The 17,123-nt window shown below is 48.3% G+C and overlaps 1 protein-coding gene across 2 annotated transcripts; it reads left to right on the top strand.

Moving 5' to 3' along the window:
• Positions 1 to 792: 792 nt before the first annotated feature.
• On the top strand, positions 793 to 16,890 carry SFXN4 (sideroflexin 4). Of its 2 annotated transcripts, none has more exons than XM_052660854.1 (14): positions 793 to 959; positions 2,642 to 2,707; positions 3,904 to 3,978; positions 4,880 to 4,906; positions 4,990 to 5,044; positions 6,000 to 6,025; positions 6,932 to 6,985; positions 7,070 to 7,126; positions 7,259 to 7,324; positions 7,983 to 8,061; positions 9,288 to 9,403; positions 12,203 to 12,276; positions 14,734 to 14,864; positions 16,479 to 16,890. In XM_052660854.1, exons 1-13 carry the CDS (start codon positions 921 to 923, stop codon positions 14,840 to 14,842), a joined length of 843 nt encoding a protein of 280 aa, XP_052516814.1. In that variant the 5' UTR covers positions 793 to 920; the 3' UTR covers positions 14,843 to 14,864; positions 16,479 to 16,890. The 2 variants fall into 2 exon arrangements, with proteins under 2 accessions (XP_052516814.1, XP_052516813.1); XM_052660853.1 differs by having other exon boundaries at positions 12,203 to 12,288; positions 14,747 to 14,864.
• Positions 16,891 to 17,123: the final 233 nt, after the last annotated feature.

The raw sequence follows: 17,123 nt of genomic DNA, 5'->3' as shown, positions 1-17,123 counted from the left end.
CCAGCCTTCCACAAACACACATAACCCTCACACACCCCAGTGCTGCGGAAGTGGATGGAGGCAGAAGGAAGGCACATTTTCCTCCACAAGTGTCTCTACCTGCACTCTTGCCTGGAAAATCCCATGGACGGAGGAGACCGGTAGGCTACCATCCATGGGGTCGCAAAGAGTCGGACACGACTGAGCGACTTCACTTCCTGTCACTTCACCTGTTCTCAAGTTCAACAGAAGAAACTGGATTTGCCCCAGAGCAAGGGGAAAGCCCTTGGGCAGAGACACTGCCTGGGAGGCAGGGCTAGGGAACCTAGAAGGGCCCCGGGGCTTGGTTTAATGCTCTCAAGTCGACTTCCGAAAATTCGAAAAAGAGGTACCACTGGGCCGCACAAATTATGTAGTCCTACCCTACATCCCGTGCAATCAAAGGGATTTCCGTGGGTAAAAAAAACCTGTGCTCGAGACGGTCAGACGCTGCAGGAGTGCAGGGTGAGGCTGTGGAAGGTGCCACGCGCCCCTGATCGGATCTTCGCCGTAGGTCCCGTGATATGGGGGTTACATAGGTGCCCCGTCTAGGCCTGGAGGCGGCCAGCCTACCTGAAAGTAAGGAACAAGGTTGGGAAGACCTGGCCTATGAGGAAGGTGGGCTCCAGGCGACAGCAGGGGTGCAGGAACCCAGGAGCGGGAACAGAGCGCACCGCGGTACTGAGGAGCCGAGGGCGCGCGGGCCTGGAAGCCGGGAGGCGGGACAGGGGACGCGCGCGCGCCCGGGGCGGAGCTCGCCGCCGGGCTCCTCCTCCCCGCCAGGCCCGGCCGCCGCGGCCTTTCCTGGCGGCTCTTAAGGTCCCAGGAAGAGGAGCCCGGAAGAGGAGGAAGAAGCGCCGGAGGCCGGGCGGCTCCCAGGGTGCAGCGGCGCCGCCGCCCACATGGAACCCAACGTGCGCTTCTGGATCACCGAACGCCAAGTACGGCCCGGGCCCGGCGCAGCTGGGGGCGGGGAGGGCGCGGGCCGCGCGGCCTGGAGTCGCCGCTGGCCGCCGTGACCTTGAGCAGGCCACGTGGTCGCAGCACCCGCCTTCCCCTCTCAGACCCCGGGGAGGGGAAGGGAACGCCAGGCTTGCAGGATGCCGACGGCCACGGCGGTTAGCGTGCGTCGCCTCTGCCGCAGACTTGGCTAGGGAGGGTAACACAGTGTCACCCTGCAGATCGCACGAACCAGGAGTCACTCCCCACCCCTCAGGGGTCTGCTTCTGCTGCCCAGGCTATTGCTGAGCACCAGGTTGGAGAAGCACAAAAACGGGTCCTCCCCAGGAGTCTATAGGCTCGGCCACCGGACTGTGAGATTACGGGCTGTGGGAAGCCCCGCCTCCAGGCAGTGGCCCGGAGGCGCTGTCCAATAGAAATAGGATGGAGCCACGTGGGTAATTCCAAATTTTCTAGTAGTCACATTAAAAATATATATATGACTTTTTACCTTGTAATTTTAATAACATATTGCATTTAGCCCAGTAGAAACAAAATATTAACATTTCAACATGTAATCGATATAAACAATTATGAATGCGATTTCTTACATCCTTTTCTCTAGAAGTCTTTTGTGTATGGTTTCCACATACAGCCCATCTCAAATTGGCCTGGCCACATGTGGTTAATTGGACAGCACGTTTCCAGAGTGTTCTCATTCATCCTTGACCTTGAGTAGAGCTTAGCTCTGTTCTCTTAGGTGGTAAAGTCAAGGACAAGGAACTCAAGTTGTCCTAGCAGGAAGTGAAAGTGAAGTCGCTCAGTCGTGTCCGACTCTTTGTGACCCCATGGACTGTAGCCAGGCTCCTCCCTCCATGCCATTTTCCTTCCCTAGGGGATCGAACCCAGGTCTCCTGCATTCCAAGCAGACACTTCAACCTCTGAGCCACCAGGGACTCCTAGCAGAGGCAGGTCTCAAAGAGGGAGTCACTGCAAAGTCTGCAGGCTTTGGGAAGCAAACCAAGCCTACTTTCTCCATATGTGAACCAAACTGCCTTTATTCAGCCTTCACTGGAGAGTTCAGTTCTTTATGACTAGAGTTAAGCCTTATAACCAGGCTTTCCAGGTAACTCTGGTAGAGAATCCACAGCAGTGCAGGAAACTTCGGTTCAATCTCTGGGTCGCAAAGATCCCCTGGAGGAGGAAATGGCAACCCACTCCAGTATTCTTGGCTGGAGAATCCCATGGACAGAGGAGCCTGGCAGGCTACAGTCCATAGGGTTGCAACGAGGTGGCATAGCACGCACGCAAGCCTTATAATCACCCGAGGGGTGTGAAGAAACAGATTCTAACACCTTTCTAGGCAGTGCTTCAAGGTGATATGTGGGGAGTGAACATTTGACTCTATTTGACTCTAAAGTCTGGGCTTTTAATCGTCAAGAGCAATTTGAAGTGAAGAGCACAGGCCACTGGGTCATTTCCTGGTTGGGCTTCCTTGAGTACATTCATGAGCCCTTGGAAGCTTCAGTGTCTTCACCTGTAAGATGGGGATGTTGTGAGGATTCTAGGAGATGCTGCAAAGAGAAGGCCCTGTGAGGTTCTGAAAATAATGTTAACTGTTATTATTACCTGTTTTCGTTTTTCTGCTGCCATTAACCTCTCTGGTGCTCCTGCCCCTTTTAAGTCTTTTATTCAAAGATTTCTTCAGTGGACAGAATTGCTGGATCCTACGAATTTGGTCCTTTCAATTGTAAGTATTTTCTTGTTTTCAAAATAGTGAATTTCAGGTTTTATTCTGAAATGTGAAGGTTGTATCTCCCTTTTCAAAGCAGTTGAGATAGCAGAATCCATGTATATTATCATGTTTTTACTCCTTGTGAATGAACTTGTGAGATTGGAAGTTTGCTACATAAAAACAGACATCCATTTAACAGGTAGTACCAAATCCTGGCTTCCTGGGTGAATGACTCAGTGGTAGACAATCTGCCTGCAATGTAGGAGACACAGGTTCAATTCCTGGGTTTGGAAGATCCCCTGGAGAAGGAAATGGCAACCCACTCCAGTATTCTTGCCTAGGAAATCCCATGGTCAGAGGAGCCTGGAGGGCTACAGTCCATGGGGCCACAAAAGAGTTGGACACAACTTATTGACTAAACAACAACCAACCTAACACTGGGCCTGGTGCTGGTGGTTTCAAAGGGAATCAAAACAAACCTCCCTGGTAATGGAGGAGAGACTAGCAAAGCTAGTCACAGACCTTGATCCAGGGCTCCAAAGGCAAGCTGTGGCAGGGAATTGGGGGAGGCTGTTAAAAGAAGGCTGGGAGGGAGGGAGGGTGGGCCAGGGAGAAGCTGTCAGGAAGACAGGACTGTAAGCAGAGGGGAGGGGGACAGGGGCCAGGTCACCCAGTTACTGGGTCTTTTAACTCAGGGGAACCAGACAGTTCTTATGTATCTTTCAGACAAGAGGGATTTTTACTTAGCCATGTGAGTAACCAGAGGGACCCAGACTATGATCATGTCAGGTGATGACTCAATTGTTTAAGTGAAAGATGAGAGTTTGAACCAGGTGTGGCTGAGGGATGAAGAGGAAGAGAAACCCTTCATGAGAGACCGGCAATGACACTTTCAGCCAGATCCACAGGGACACTCCCATCTTTGTGCTCAAATAAATGTTCCCTGTCATTTTGTTCATAATAGAGAAAAATAAGAAACAAGCTGAATGCACATCAGTAGGGAAATAGAGAAATATAAAATGGTATATTCATGCAGTGGAATACTGAGTGTGGGTTCAATCCCTGATCAAGAATTAAGATCCTGCAAGCCTCTTGGAGAAGTCAAAAAAAAACAAAAATTAAAATCAGGTGTTAGTAAGCATGTGATTCTTAAATCTGTGGATAAATCTGAAGTTGAGATCATTGCTTGATTTCTTTATATCTAATTGTAGGAAAAAATAGAAAAATCGAGGCAACTGTTGTTAACAAATGAAGATGTATCCAGAGGTGACCTGGAGGACAAAAGGGTATGTTTCTTGTTCCCAGGTATGCCTGGCTCAAGGCTGGGCTTGGCTGCATTCAGGTAATTCCAGCTGCATGGTCTGAACTCAGGTGGGATTTTGTCATCATAAACACTACTCAGTTGGGTTAGCTTTTAAAATATAGTTAGGACTCCTTCTTGTAAGCTAGATGAATGTGAGATATGACTGTTAGGAACTAGTATTAAGGGGAAAAAAGCATAGGTTCCTCCTGTGCAACAGAAATTGGCAGTTGGAGTATCTGCTATGGGTGTTCTCTGTAGCTGACTCCTGAGCCCCATGGCAAATTCCAGAATTCTGGCAGGCCTCTGAAGTCAGAATCTGCTCCCTGTTAGAAGCAGTGTTACGGGGTGGGGTTACAGCCCCTGCCCAAAGTCTTAAGCCCAGTGTTTGTTATCTACCTTGCAGCGAATGGGGCTTTCCAGAGCCCACAAACATAAATCCCTTGAGGCAGCCTGCGGAAAGCTCGCATGTTTAACTTGGTTTTTCTAAGAACTTGTTGGGGCCTCTGAACTCACACCTGGCTCTGTTATAGTGACTTGGCTAATGGCATGGTGTGCACGCAGCCTGCTCCGCTCTGAGCCGGGGGAGGCTGGCTGCGTTCAGGGACTCCCCCAAGGGGAGAGTTAGATGTTGGCCTCTCCAAGGTCACAGGCTTGGGGGGCTTTTTAATGTTTTGGTCATTTCTGTGTGGCTCTTATTTTTGCTTCTTGTTAGTTCATTCATTTGATTTACTTGTTTTGATCTGCTCTGCCCCTCGTGGTAGAAAACAATTCACCCTCCACTCTGAAAGGTGGAGCAAAGGTGGTACCAGAAATGAAACTGGAGAGGAGCTATTTTGGCTGCTGAGCCATCTTTAAAAGCTATTGCTTGGTCTTTCTCTTTTTAGATACAAGAAGCTTGGAAGAGAAGTCTTGTAAGTTTCAGCCCCATCCTAATTTTTAGCCTAAAATAACAAAACCAAACATCAGACTCACCTTTGTGTTTACCCTTCTGAAGTCCACAGTGCATCCTGACAATAGCAGACTAATCCCTGGTCCTTTTCGACCTGCAGGTGAGTTGATTCTAATTTTCATAAGTGGTTTGTAACTTTAGAAAACCTTGCCTCCCGCCAAGTCATGTGGTTGGTTCCCCTGGCAACCAGCCCCATCCTTCGGTGCTTTCCCAAAGTCACCATATTGACATTATCTCAGGTGTGGTTGAAAGGGGCTTGCTTTGAAGAATGAGAGGCACTTGGTCCAGTGGCTAAGACTCCATGCTATCAACACAGGGGGCCCAGGTTCAATCCTTCACCAGGGAACTAGATCCTGTGTGCCGCAGCTAAGACCTGGTACAGCCAAATAAATTTAAAAAAAAAAAAAAGAATAAGAGACACTCCTTTCACCTTTATCCCCCTTCTCACTTCGGAAATTTCAAGGGTTTTAGGATCTCTGTGCCAGGAATAGGGATGAAGACCAAATACATATGTCTTATTATAAGCCACAGTGTCACAGATGGATTGAATTCACCTGAAAGGGTGAACAAAGACTTGCAACAAGTGACCGCTTACCCTCAATGAGAGAAAGCCTGGTCAGGTCTTCCTCTGCTGTGCTGGTTTTAAGTTTTGCCTTAGGCTGCTGCTAAGTCACTTCAGTCGTGTACGACTCTGTGTGACCCCAGAGACGGCAGCCCACCAGGCTCCCTCGTCCCTGGGATTCTCCAGGCAAGAACACGAGTGGGTTGCCATTTCCTTCTCTAATGCATGAAAGTGAAAAGTGAAAGTGAAGTTGCTCAGTCGTGTCCAACTCTTAGCGACCCCATGGACTGCAGCCTACCAGGCTTCTCTGTCCGTGGGATTTTCCAGGCAAGAGTACTGGAGTGGGGTTGCCTTCTCCAAGGTAGTTATTATTTTTATTAGAAAGAGAAGTGCATAAAAAATATCCTTTGACTCCCGTGCCTGAGAAGAGGCTTCAGGGTGGGCGGTTTTCCACCCTCTCTGCCGTCACTGACCCTCTTGTCTTTTTCACCAGCTCTCCTGCCTTTCACGGCGCCCACGGTGAGTAAGCTGCCATTCACCACTAAGAAGCCAAGGGGTCAGGAGGACGTCCATCCATCTCCTAAGCTCTGGGACCCTGTCCCGTGACTGCCTGATAGATGCTTAGGACCTCTCACCTCTGACCCTTGTCCACACCCCACCCCTACTTATCCCCCCGGGCATCAGGGCCTGTTGAGGATACACAATGTCATAAGGTAACCCTTTCTTTGAATACCCACCATGTGCCAAGCGCTAAGGGGAAGGTTGATGAGTTAGGACATACTCTGTGGCACAGGCCCATGTCACTGGCTGTCACCTCCTCTCCCCAAGCTCCCCCCTCCCCAATCAGGCAGGCCATCCCCTGGGACCCGGAATCACCCCCAGTGAGGCTGTCCACCTTGGCTTTCGTGAGGCATGCTTACTAAGTGACAGCACTCGTTTGCTGCCTGCAAATTTAACTTAAAATAAATTAAAATGATGCTTCTCAGCCACCCTGCTCGATTGCACGTCTGGAGACAGGGACCACTGTGAGCCCCACCCCCAGCCACCGCCCCGAGCTCTCACTGCCCATGGGGGCCCGTCCAACACCACCTGGCCACTGGCCACTTGCCCCCAGCATCCACATCTGCTTCTTGCCCCACTCTTGGGGACTGTTCCACATCTCCCTGGGGAGATTCTGTGTACCGCAAGCCTTCCCTCCCCGCCCCCAAGACACTCTCAGCTCTGCTTTATTTTCTTTAATTGAAGTATACTTCATTTACAGTGTTTCAGGTTTACAGCAGAGTGATTCATTATATATGTATTCTTTTGCAGATTCTTTTCCATTGTAGGTTATTACAAGATCTTGGGTATAGTTCCCTGTACTACACAGTAGGTCCTTGTTTATTTCATATGTAGTAGTCTATATCTGCTTTGCTTTCTTTACAGCTATTTCTGTCGATGCTCCCAGTGAAAAATCTGAAGTCCATGATTTTACCTCAGGTAGCAATTCTTTCTGTTTCAGAATTATTGAATTTGTTGCACTTGAAACCAAAATGTGACGTGTTCGCCTCTGTCTTCCTGCAGGCTTCCTTCTACACCTACGGTACGGTCTTCAACATCGTCAATGGAAATGCAAGCTATGTGAGTATTACGAAGCCCAGAGGCCATGCAGTTTTACAGTCTTTCTTTTGGCGATTTTGTGTGTTTGTTGGAATTATCTTTCCTGGGTAAAACTGTGCTATTTGCTAAATATGAACCTTTGTTTTTCCCTAGGATCGTCATGCATATGAGGGCTTATTACTAGGAGCAGGAGTGATTGTGTCTTCAACTTTTTTGGGCGTATGTATTTTTAAAATGTGTCAAATCTTTTACTCCTCAGAATCAAAACTTTATGTTCTAACTGAATTTAGAAAGTACGATTAAGACATAAAGAAGAAAATCAAAGTTACCTGTAATCCTATAACCCCAAAATTATGTGATTTTTTTTCCCCCTAAGTTTCTAGGCATGGACTCAGTATTGTTATCTTTCTTAAAAAAATTAATTCAGGGGACTTCACTGGTGGTCCAGTGGTTAAGACTCTGAACTTCCACTGCAGGGGGTGTAGGTTTGATCCCTGGTCAGGGAACTAAAGTCCCATATGCAGCGCTATGCGACCAAAAAAAGAATAATGTCATGTTTGTAAACATGTTATACAAATTGTGTGTTGCTTTCAATGTCAGGATACTGTAATGAGTGAAAATGTAGACTTCAGAGTCTGGTGAGCCTGGGTTCACATCTTGGCTCAAATCCTTAACATCTTAGTGACTCTGGACACGTTCTGTAGCCTAAGTCTCCAAGTGTTCCTCTGATGATCAGGGAGAACTCTTCAGTGTCGCAGGAATTAAAACAAGAAATATGAGGAGACACTTGCAGGGTCTTGCCCTATAACAGGAACTAAGCTGACACTAGCTCTCTGCTGGTCCCGTGCAATAATGATTTGTCTCTCTCATTTTCTAGTTATTCCCTCGTTTGCTCCAAGTAAGGCTTTCAATGAATAGCATTCTGAGCAGAAACGTCATTCCCGTCATCATCCTCGGTAAGCAGGAGCCTGCCTCCATCTTCAGGGGTACCCCAGTCTCTGGGCCTCATGGGAGCTGGTGAGAAGCCACCATTTACAGCTTGCTGGTGCCCCCAGGTCCAGATGGGGATCTTTGTTTTGAGAAATGACGCTTTCTCTGTAGATACCCCTTAAGTTGTCAAAGGATGAACACAAACCTGGAAACACAAATTACATTTTATTTATTTATATTTATATAAATAAATATGTTTATATTTATAATATTAATTATACTCCAATTGATATTTTATTATTTTAAATTTTTTTTATTGGAATATAATTGCTTTACAATGTTGTTAGTTTCTGCTGTATAGCAAAGTGAATCAGCTATATGTATGTGTGTGTGTGTGTGTATACACATTTACGCTCTGTCTTGAACCTCCTTCCCACCGCCCCATCCCATCCCTCCAGGTCATCACAGAGCGCTGAGCTAAGCTCCTGTGCTGCGAAGCAGCTTCCCACTAGCTCTCGGTTTTACACATGGTAGTGTATGTACGGCAATCCCAGTCTCCCAGTTCGTCCCCCATCCCCACCCCTCTCTGATGTCCATTCTCTACGTCTCCATCTTTTTGTAAAGACTGTACAAGCCTTGTCCATATATTATGTCACTGAATCTTGACAACAACTTAGGGGCAGGTAATATTATCCCCATTTACAGATGAGACTGAGGCAAGGGGCGGTTAGGGAGATTTTCTAGGGTTACACAGGGAGGAAGTAGTAGTCTTGGGGATTTCAAACCAGTGGTCTGACTCCAAGGGAGGGACAGAGATATCAACCAACTGTTTTAAATTTGCCACCCTGCAAGTTCAGTAATTCACACTCAGCATTTGGGCTTGGAAATCAAAGCAGCTTGAAGAGTTGGCAGAATTAGGTCAGTGGTAAAATCTGGGAAATTATGTTATAGAAACTAGGTCAAGCCAGTTTCAGAAAAGAAGGCAGGCATATTTCAAGGGCCCCGGAGTTTTTCTGGGAATCCCGTCAAGGGTGTCGGGACCTGGGGCTGGGTTGTAGTCAGGATCCAAGACTGAGAGGCCAGCAGTTCTGACCCTGACTCTACAGCCCAGGAGAGAGCTGACCTCATATGTGTCAGGTGACCACCCATGGATCGGCAAAACACACCCATCAGAGAAAGAGGTGTGACCTCGAAAACATGTCCCTTCACCAGACCCTCACTCATCCCTCTGTTTCCTTCTTTACGCCCACAGCCCAGCTCAGTGGGATGAATGTGATCGCTTCCCGAAGTTTGGAGCCCATGCGCGGGATCGAGGTCATGGACAAGGAAGGCAATGTCATAGGTTATTCCAGAAAAGCTGGGACAAAGGTAGGGGATGCACGCCTTGGAGCTGTAAGCTGCTTGCCTTTGGGGCAAAGAATTTAATTGTCAGTCTGAGAGCTGGTAACAAATTCACATCTCCCTTCAGCCTTTTCTGATCTGTCTTTTCTCATGATGCTCAGAGAGAGTTTACATTTGCACTCTGATGTTTAAATGGTATCTGGGTTCTCCAGAAAAACAGAACCAATAGAATATCTGACCATCTATCAGTCATTTATATAAATACATTAAGTGTGTGCTGTGCTAAGTTGCTTCAGTCGTCTCTGACTCTTTTGGACCCCTATGGACTGTAGCCCACCAGACTCCTCTGTGGGATTCTCCAGGCAAGAATACTGGAGTCAGTTACCACGCCCTCCTCTTCCAGAGGATCTTCTGAAGCCAGGGATTGAACCCACGTCTCCTCTGTCTCCTGCCTTAGCGGGAGGGTTCTTTACCACTAGCGCCACCTTCTCCAGCGGATCTTCCCAACCCAGGAATCGAACTGGGATCTCCTGCATTGCAGTTGGATTCATTACCAGCTGAGCTACCAGAGAACCCAAATATATATCGAGATTTATTTTATTATTATTTCAATTTTTAGTATTTGGCTCTACTGGGTCTTAGTTGCGGTGTGCAGAAACTCTTAGTTGCAGCTTGTAGGATCTAGTTCCTTGACCAGGGATTGACCAAGACTGGGAGCACAGAGTCTTAGCCCTTGGACCACCAGGGACGTCCCGCCGCAGTCCAATTTTAGAACATTTTCATCCCCCTGAAAATGTTGTCGGGTGCCCATTTCAGTCAGTCCCCCTCCCACCCCCACCCCCAGGGAAACACTGATCTGCTTTAAGTCTTCATTGTTTTACCTTTTCTAGAAGTTCCATGCAAGTGAATCACAGTATTTTTGCGTCTAGCCTCTTTGACTTTTGAGGTTCATCCATCTTTTAATGCATTGATAGTGCGTTGCTTTTTATTGCCGAGTAGTCTTCCGCTGTATGGCTGTACCACGTGTTGCTTGTCTACTCCTCAGGCGATGGACATTTGGATTGTGTCCAGTTTTTGGCTGTTGCCCCTGATGCCACTCTGACCACTTGTGTACAACTCTGTGTGTGGATGTGTGTTGGCATTTTTCTTCAACTGAATTTTAACTGCAGGGCATGGTGAGAAGCACGAGAGCAAATGCTTAATCCACAAGTTGTTCTTCAGCACCTCCCACCTCTCGGGCGCTCTGCTGGGCTCTGGAGACCCACCCCCTCACCGGTCAGCATCGCTTCTCTCCAGGGGCAGGGAGGGAGCCTCAGGCCCTGCTAGCTACCCAGTTATCTAGCCCATCTTATTGAGAGGAGCTTCCTTGTTTGCAACACGGCCAATTTAGGGTGAAAGAAAGGTTTGATGATCTACTTAAAAAAGCTGATCTTCCTCTTAAGAATAAAGTGTCTGTGACCCTGCGTAAGCTTGAACATTCTTTCGTCACTTGCCTGTCACCGGAAGGGTTCTTTTCTTCAGCTAAAATTTCAGAAACTGCGTAACCAGCAATATCTGATTGTAATAGGGCACCTTTGATCAGATTTCAGGAGCCTAGTCCATGCTGTTTTCCTTTGACTAGCTGTGATGGGTACTCAGTTGCAGGCCATCTCACGTCTCACAGTGTCTCCTCATGACCGGTGTCTGGTTTGGAATGTCTTCCCTTCCACACAAGACAAATGGAGAGAGGCCGGCCTTGCCCTGCTGACACCGAAACACACCAGGCTCAGCCACCACTCTTTTCTTCTTGGAGTCGAGTGACTTTATCTTGTATTCCTGAAAGGTTATTTTTAAAAGCCACCCTCCTTGCAGCCCTCTGTCCTCGTCGGGGAAGGGCATTCCTGCAGGGGATCAGATGAGCTGAGCATTAGTGTCCTAGGCAGAAAACAGGCATGTGGGCCACAGCAGAGAAGCCTGGACAATGGGCTGTAGCCACAGGGTCACAGGAGGCCAGAAGTGCACAAAACAGATTTCAGGGGAGGGCAGAGTGGGCAGAGTGCCTGTCTATCTTGCACTGAGCATGTACCCAGGGGTTGGGTGCTGACGTTCCAATGCAAGTGTCATCTATAGTCAAAATTTCCCTTGAACATCTCCGATGTTGCCCTTGAATACACCTGATTTTGTGCATATAACTCGTACTGTCAGTGATATGTTTAAAGGTTCAATATAGAGAGTAACGTATATTATAGAAAAGATGGCAACACGGTATAGACTATACATACATGTTTATGCAAAATAAAATTTTATAACACACTGTTCATCACACAAGCAAAAGATGGGTGCATGCAGGCAGACTCATGCATGTTACATGTGGACATGATGCCATGCCAGTGCACTCGGAGCTGGGCTTCCCCTACTGGAAGGAGTGGGATTAACTGGGGGCGGTTCAGGAGAGGAAGGTTGGTGTGCAGAGTCCTGGACTGAAAGAAAAACGTGGAGATGTCCTCAGTGGCAAATCTATCTTTTCCAGCAAAGGGACTGCCACTTGGTTCTAAGTAAGGATTTATCTGTCAGCTGCTTCTGCTTGTACCTAATGTTTTATTTGGGGTGGCTGGTGAGAGGGATGGAGACCATTGTGGAGTCAGGGATAGGTTAATCTCATCTCCGGTCACTCCAGGCACCAACTCCAGGCATCTTCTGTACATGTGCAGGTCAAGCGCTGCTTCCAGCTCTTTGCACGTGCAGAGAGGGGAGAATGGTAGCTTGCCAGTCTCTGTCGTGAGTTGCAAGATCCCTGGAAATCATCCCACTCCATGTGCTAAGCTGCTTTCTTTTCATTTCCTCTAGGCTGTTAAAGATACAGCAACATCCAGAGTTGTGCTGTTTGGGACCTCTGCATTTATCCCTGAAGTCTTCGCATACTTTTTTAAAAGGTAAGAGGTATGCTTATATCCCTGGGAAGGAACAAACATGTTGACCATTAAAATCGTATAAAGTCTGTCAAATACTGAACCTGATGAGCGGGATGGGAAGAAGGTGCTTTAGGAATCTTCCTTCTAAACAGTCTTCATTACCATTAAGATGGCAAGATTGATTTAGGGCAGGTCTGGAAATCCTGATGTACACATTCCAACAAACCTGGACCCTCCCCCAGGCTCTGTCCTCAGTTACATCTACTCCATGGGCGTGTCCCTGCACCTGCTGAGGCTCGATTCCTCATTTCTGTTGATAGATGAGTTTGGAGGATTTGCGGGCCCTGGAGAAGGGCCTGGCAACTCAGCCCAGTATTCTTGCCTGGAGAATTCTAGGAACAGAAGCGCCTGGCAGGCTACAGTCCATGGGGTCACAGAGTCAGACATGACTGAGTGACTAACACTTTCGCTTTTTCACTTTTCTTTCCCAGCTCTCATGTGCTATGGATGTTGCTCAAGTCTCTTTCCCCTCTTCGTTCCAAGCATGTGCTAAATCAGCCTAAGTGGCCCAGAATCAGTTGACTGCCATTCCTTTATTTATTCATTTGGCCGTGCCAGTTTTTACTTGTGGCATGCAGGATCTTTTGGCTGTGGCTTGTGGATCTAATTCCTCAACCACGGATCAAACCCAGGCCCCCTGCATTAGCAGCACTGCATCTTAACCACTGGACAATCAGGGAAGTCCCTGCCATGGCCTGTTAGGAGGAAAGCCTGGGGTCAGCTAGTGTGAGAGGCCCCACTTGCAGGAAGTAGCTTAGGACAGGAGGAGAGGCGCTGGTTTAGATACCACGAACAGGGCAGGGGGGAGTGGCCAGCGGCAGCGGATCAGAACTCTTGTGCAGGACAGTCCTCTCTTCTCCTTTGTGGGTGTTTTCCCCCTCCTTTCCCTCTCTGCATGGGGCTTCTTCACGTTGACACATGACTGTGGCCACCTCCCAGCTCGTATCCTTTGGTGTCCTTTTTTTTTTTTTAAATTTTTGGCCATACTCCACAGCATGTGGGACCTTCATTACCCAACCAGGGATCAAACCCACACTCCCTGCATTGGAAGGCGGAGTACTGGAGTGGGTTGCCATGCCCTCCACCAGGGGATCTTCCCAACCCAAGGACTGAACCCGTCTCTCATGTCTAACCTGTATTGGCAGGCGGGTTCTTTAGCACTAGCGCCACCTGGGAGGCTCCTTAATCACTAGACCACTAGGGAAGTCCTCACAGTGTCTGGATGGGAGAGAAAAACACAGGAAACCTTGGGGGGTTGAGGGCAGGGATTGTCTTCCATGCAGTTCACAAACTCCTGGGAAAGGATTCTGTTGGTCCAGGAGGGGTCACCTGCCTGGTGCTGGCCCAGCCTGCTCTGTCTGGGCTGCTGAGCTCGGAAGCCTCTGCTTGGACCACACAAGGAGTGCATTTCAGGAAGCAGCAGTGTTCTGTCCAACTCTTACTTCCCGTGATTGATCCAGCTGGGTGGGTGTGGGGACTTCTGCTGGGTTGGGTCCCCCTGCTCCTCTCTGGCTGACCTCTGTGGGGGATTCTGGGAAAGCTGGGATCTCGAGGTTCATCCTCCAAGGCCTGCACAGTGGTACCACCTGCCTGATGGGGAGAGATGGTCTTCATTTCCAGGTGGGCCTTGGGGGTACCTGGAAGGGACCTCGTCCCACACCCGTGACAGTATCCAAGGCAGACTGGCTGCAGTGGCCCTTCTGACTCAACCCTTTCATTTTTGCCTCTGAAAAATCTCAAGCCTCAGAAGGCGAAGGCGACTTACCGGAGGGCACAGGGTCTGTCAGTGGCCAAGCCCCAGATGGACCCCAGGACCCCAGGTCTCTGACTTCCCAGGCTAGGCTTCTTGCATCTTCTTCCCACAGTCTCAGAGGTCAGGGTCAGAATGTCACAGTCCAGGGGAGGAGGGCGCAGGTCCTAGAATCTGACCTCTCACTTTTGAGAATTTGAAGATGTTAGACAAGGTCCTTACCCGGTTGGTGGCTGCATCCTCTTGTTGGTGTGAAGGAGATGATGATAACACAGACCTCATAGGGTCAGGGGATAGCAGGTGAGCAAATGCATATGAAGTGCTTGACCCGGGCCTGATGTGTAGAGAGCACTCCATCTGTGCAGCTGCTGGTATCACCTGTTGCGGGGTGATTAGGAACGGAGGCTGGGCCTGCGGCTGCTCACAAAACAATTTGCCTGCCATTTGAGCACAGGGCGGGCCTCTAAAAAAGCCCTGAAGGGACATCCCTCATGGTCCAGTGGGTGAGTCCAGGCTTCCCTGGGAGGTGGCCTGGGTTCAATCCCAGGATGGGGAACTGAGAGCCTGCATGCCGTGTGGTGAGACCAAAAAAATAAATAAAAATTTAAGTAAGCCATCTTTTAAATTTTTTTAATTAAATTAAAAAGCCCTGGTACCTTTTTCTTACAGGACCCAGTTTTTCCTGCAGAATCCATGGTCATTGTGGACCCTGAAGCTTTCTTGTACTGTCCTCGTCATGGGATTGATGGTGCCAGTTTCCTTTAGTGTCTTCCCACAGATTGGACGGGTAAGTGCCCCACTTCAACTTCCTCTAAAAAAAAAAATGTCTCTCTTCTCATTATCAGAGTGAGATAACTCATTCTCTGAAAATCAGGCCAAGTTTACAGAGGAATAAAACAAAATAACATCATTTACGCATAATCCCACCCTGCAGATGACTTGCACAGTTTTGGATTCTGTTTTTCTTAACTGTGTATCCGAAGTGTTTTCCTGGGACATTCAAAAAAAAAAACAACTTTGAGATAGTTTAAAGCTTCATGAGATACTATATGAGGCCCCATCCCATGGGACTTTCCGCAATGATGGAAACATTGTGTATGTGTTGTCAAGTATGTGTAGACCCTCATCACAGCTGGCTGTTGAGCACTGGAAACATGGCTAATATGACTGAGGGATTGAATTTTTAACCTAGTTTAATCTTAAATGCTCACGTGCAGCCAGTAACACCTGTGCGTGCTTAGTCATGTCCGACTCTTTGTAGCCCCATGGACTGTAGCCCACCAGGCTTCTCTGTCTATGGGATTTCCCAGACAAGAATACTGGAGTCGGTTGCCATTTCCTACTCCAGGGGAATCTTCCTGACCCAAGGATTGCACCCGAGTCTGTCTCCTGCATTGGCAGGTAGATTCTTTACCACTTGGAATCTTTACCACTAGTGCCACCTGGGAAGCCCCTGCTGCTCTATAGAGCAGGATATATTATAATCTGTGATGAGTCAGACTGCCTGGACTCAGATTCCCAGCTCATCCATGACCCTGGTCCATCTGCTTAAACTCTCTGAGGCTTAGTTTCTATTAAAGACAGATGGAGGTCATAATACCTCTGCAAAGGCTTGTTGCTGATAGCAAGGACATTACTGATGTAGTAGGTATCGATTTCTGGCATTTCTTGGCTGAAATGCTTGTTGCTGTCACCATCACCACCCCCGACCCCCAACCCCCACCAAGCAAGACTTGGCATTTGCCGGACATTTAAAATAACTTGTTGATCCAAGGTGGGCATCAGGTGGCTGAATGGTGGTCCTGTCCTGCCTGGGGTGGCTTACAGATAGAGTGTGGGACTAAGAGAGGTTCTGCCAGGGCCCTGCCCAGGGTACCTCCTCAGACATTGTGTGAGCTGCAGCATTTGTTTATATTTGAAATTTTCCATAAGAAAGTGTTTAAGGGACTTTCCCGATGGTCTAGTAGTTAGGACTCTGAACTTGCAATGCAAGGGGCCCAGGCTCAGCCCTTAATCAGGGAGCTAAGATCCTGCAAGCCTCACAGTGTGTGGGATTTTAGTTCCCTGACCAGGGATTGAACCCGGGCCCTCAGCAGTGACCGCAGTGGAGTCCTAACCACTGAACTGCCAGTGAATTCCAGGTTAATTTTTTTTTAGACATCTCTGAAAAGCTTGGACTGAAACAGATGCTTTCTGAACTTTTTTTTTTGCTACACTACATGGCTTGCAGGATCTTCGTTCCCCGACCGGGGATTGAACCCGGGGGCCCTTGGCAGTGAAAGCTCCAAATCCTAACGTCCTAACCACTAGAACACTGGGAACTCCTGAAAAAAATTCTTTTTTAACTTCTAAGGCAAAAAACCTGAATATGCATATTAAGAATTTAACTTTGTTTTTTTAGATACAGTGCAGTGAGCTTGAAAAGGAAATTCAGTCAGCAACCGAAGAAACAGAACTCTTCTATAACAGAGGGGTGTAGGTGTGTGTTTTAGCTGCATTTGGTTGGTTCCTGCGTGAAAACCTTCCTCTAAGGTTTCAGTTTTAAGAACCCTGCCAGAAGTGTCCTGGAAACCCCAGAGGTGTCTGTGCCGACAGGATGGCTTACGATGACACCTGCCGAGACTGGTCCTGCCTTGGGTTAAACAGGCTTGGATGGAAGAAGAGAAACGGGGGCTTTCCTGTCTGACCCACCACGTGCAGTTGCTAAAGGGATGTGTGCGTGATGTAAGATTCAGTTTTCTATTTGTTTGTCAGCCTGTGAAAGGATACTGTGAAATTACCAATAAACTTGTCTAGAGTTGAGTATTTGAAAACGAAGGAGAAAGGTCCATGTGCCCTAAAGCACAGGCATTAAACTGCTAGCCCACTTCCAGGCAAAATGGTGGGGAGTGGGTGAAGGCCTTCCACCCCCAAAGCAATGGTGTTTCCCTTCTCAGCTTACTCCTGTTTGGACAGCTGCTTAAAACCTTTGCCAGCTGCTACCCAGCTCCTCCTTTCTCCTCCCTGGCAGATGACTCATTCTCGCCCTCCACGGTGAAAGCCAGGG

Source organism: Budorcas taxicolor, chromosome 23 (assembly GCF_023091745.1).
Source record: "Budorcas taxicolor isolate Tak-1 chromosome 23, Takin1.1, whole genome shotgun sequence".
NCBI lineage: Eukaryota > Metazoa > Chordata > Mammalia > Artiodactyla > Bovidae > Budorcas > Budorcas taxicolor.
This window is presented reverse-complemented; position numbering and strand designations above follow the sequence as displayed.

Excerpts from the sequence above, each read along its gene's own strand:
- SFXN4 (XM_052660853.1), top strand. The coding sequence starts at position 921 with ATGGAACCCAACGTGCGCTTCTGGATCACCGAACGCCAA. Across the intron at positions 7,127-7,258 it reads TCAATGGAAATGCAAGCTAT|GATCGTCATGCATATGAGGG; the intron begins GTGAGTATTACG and ends GTTTTTCCCTAG. Across the intron at positions 14,865-16,478 it reads TCTTCCCACAGATTGGACGG|ATACAGTGCAGTGAGCTTGA; the intron begins GTAAGTGCCCCA and ends TTGTTTTTTTAG.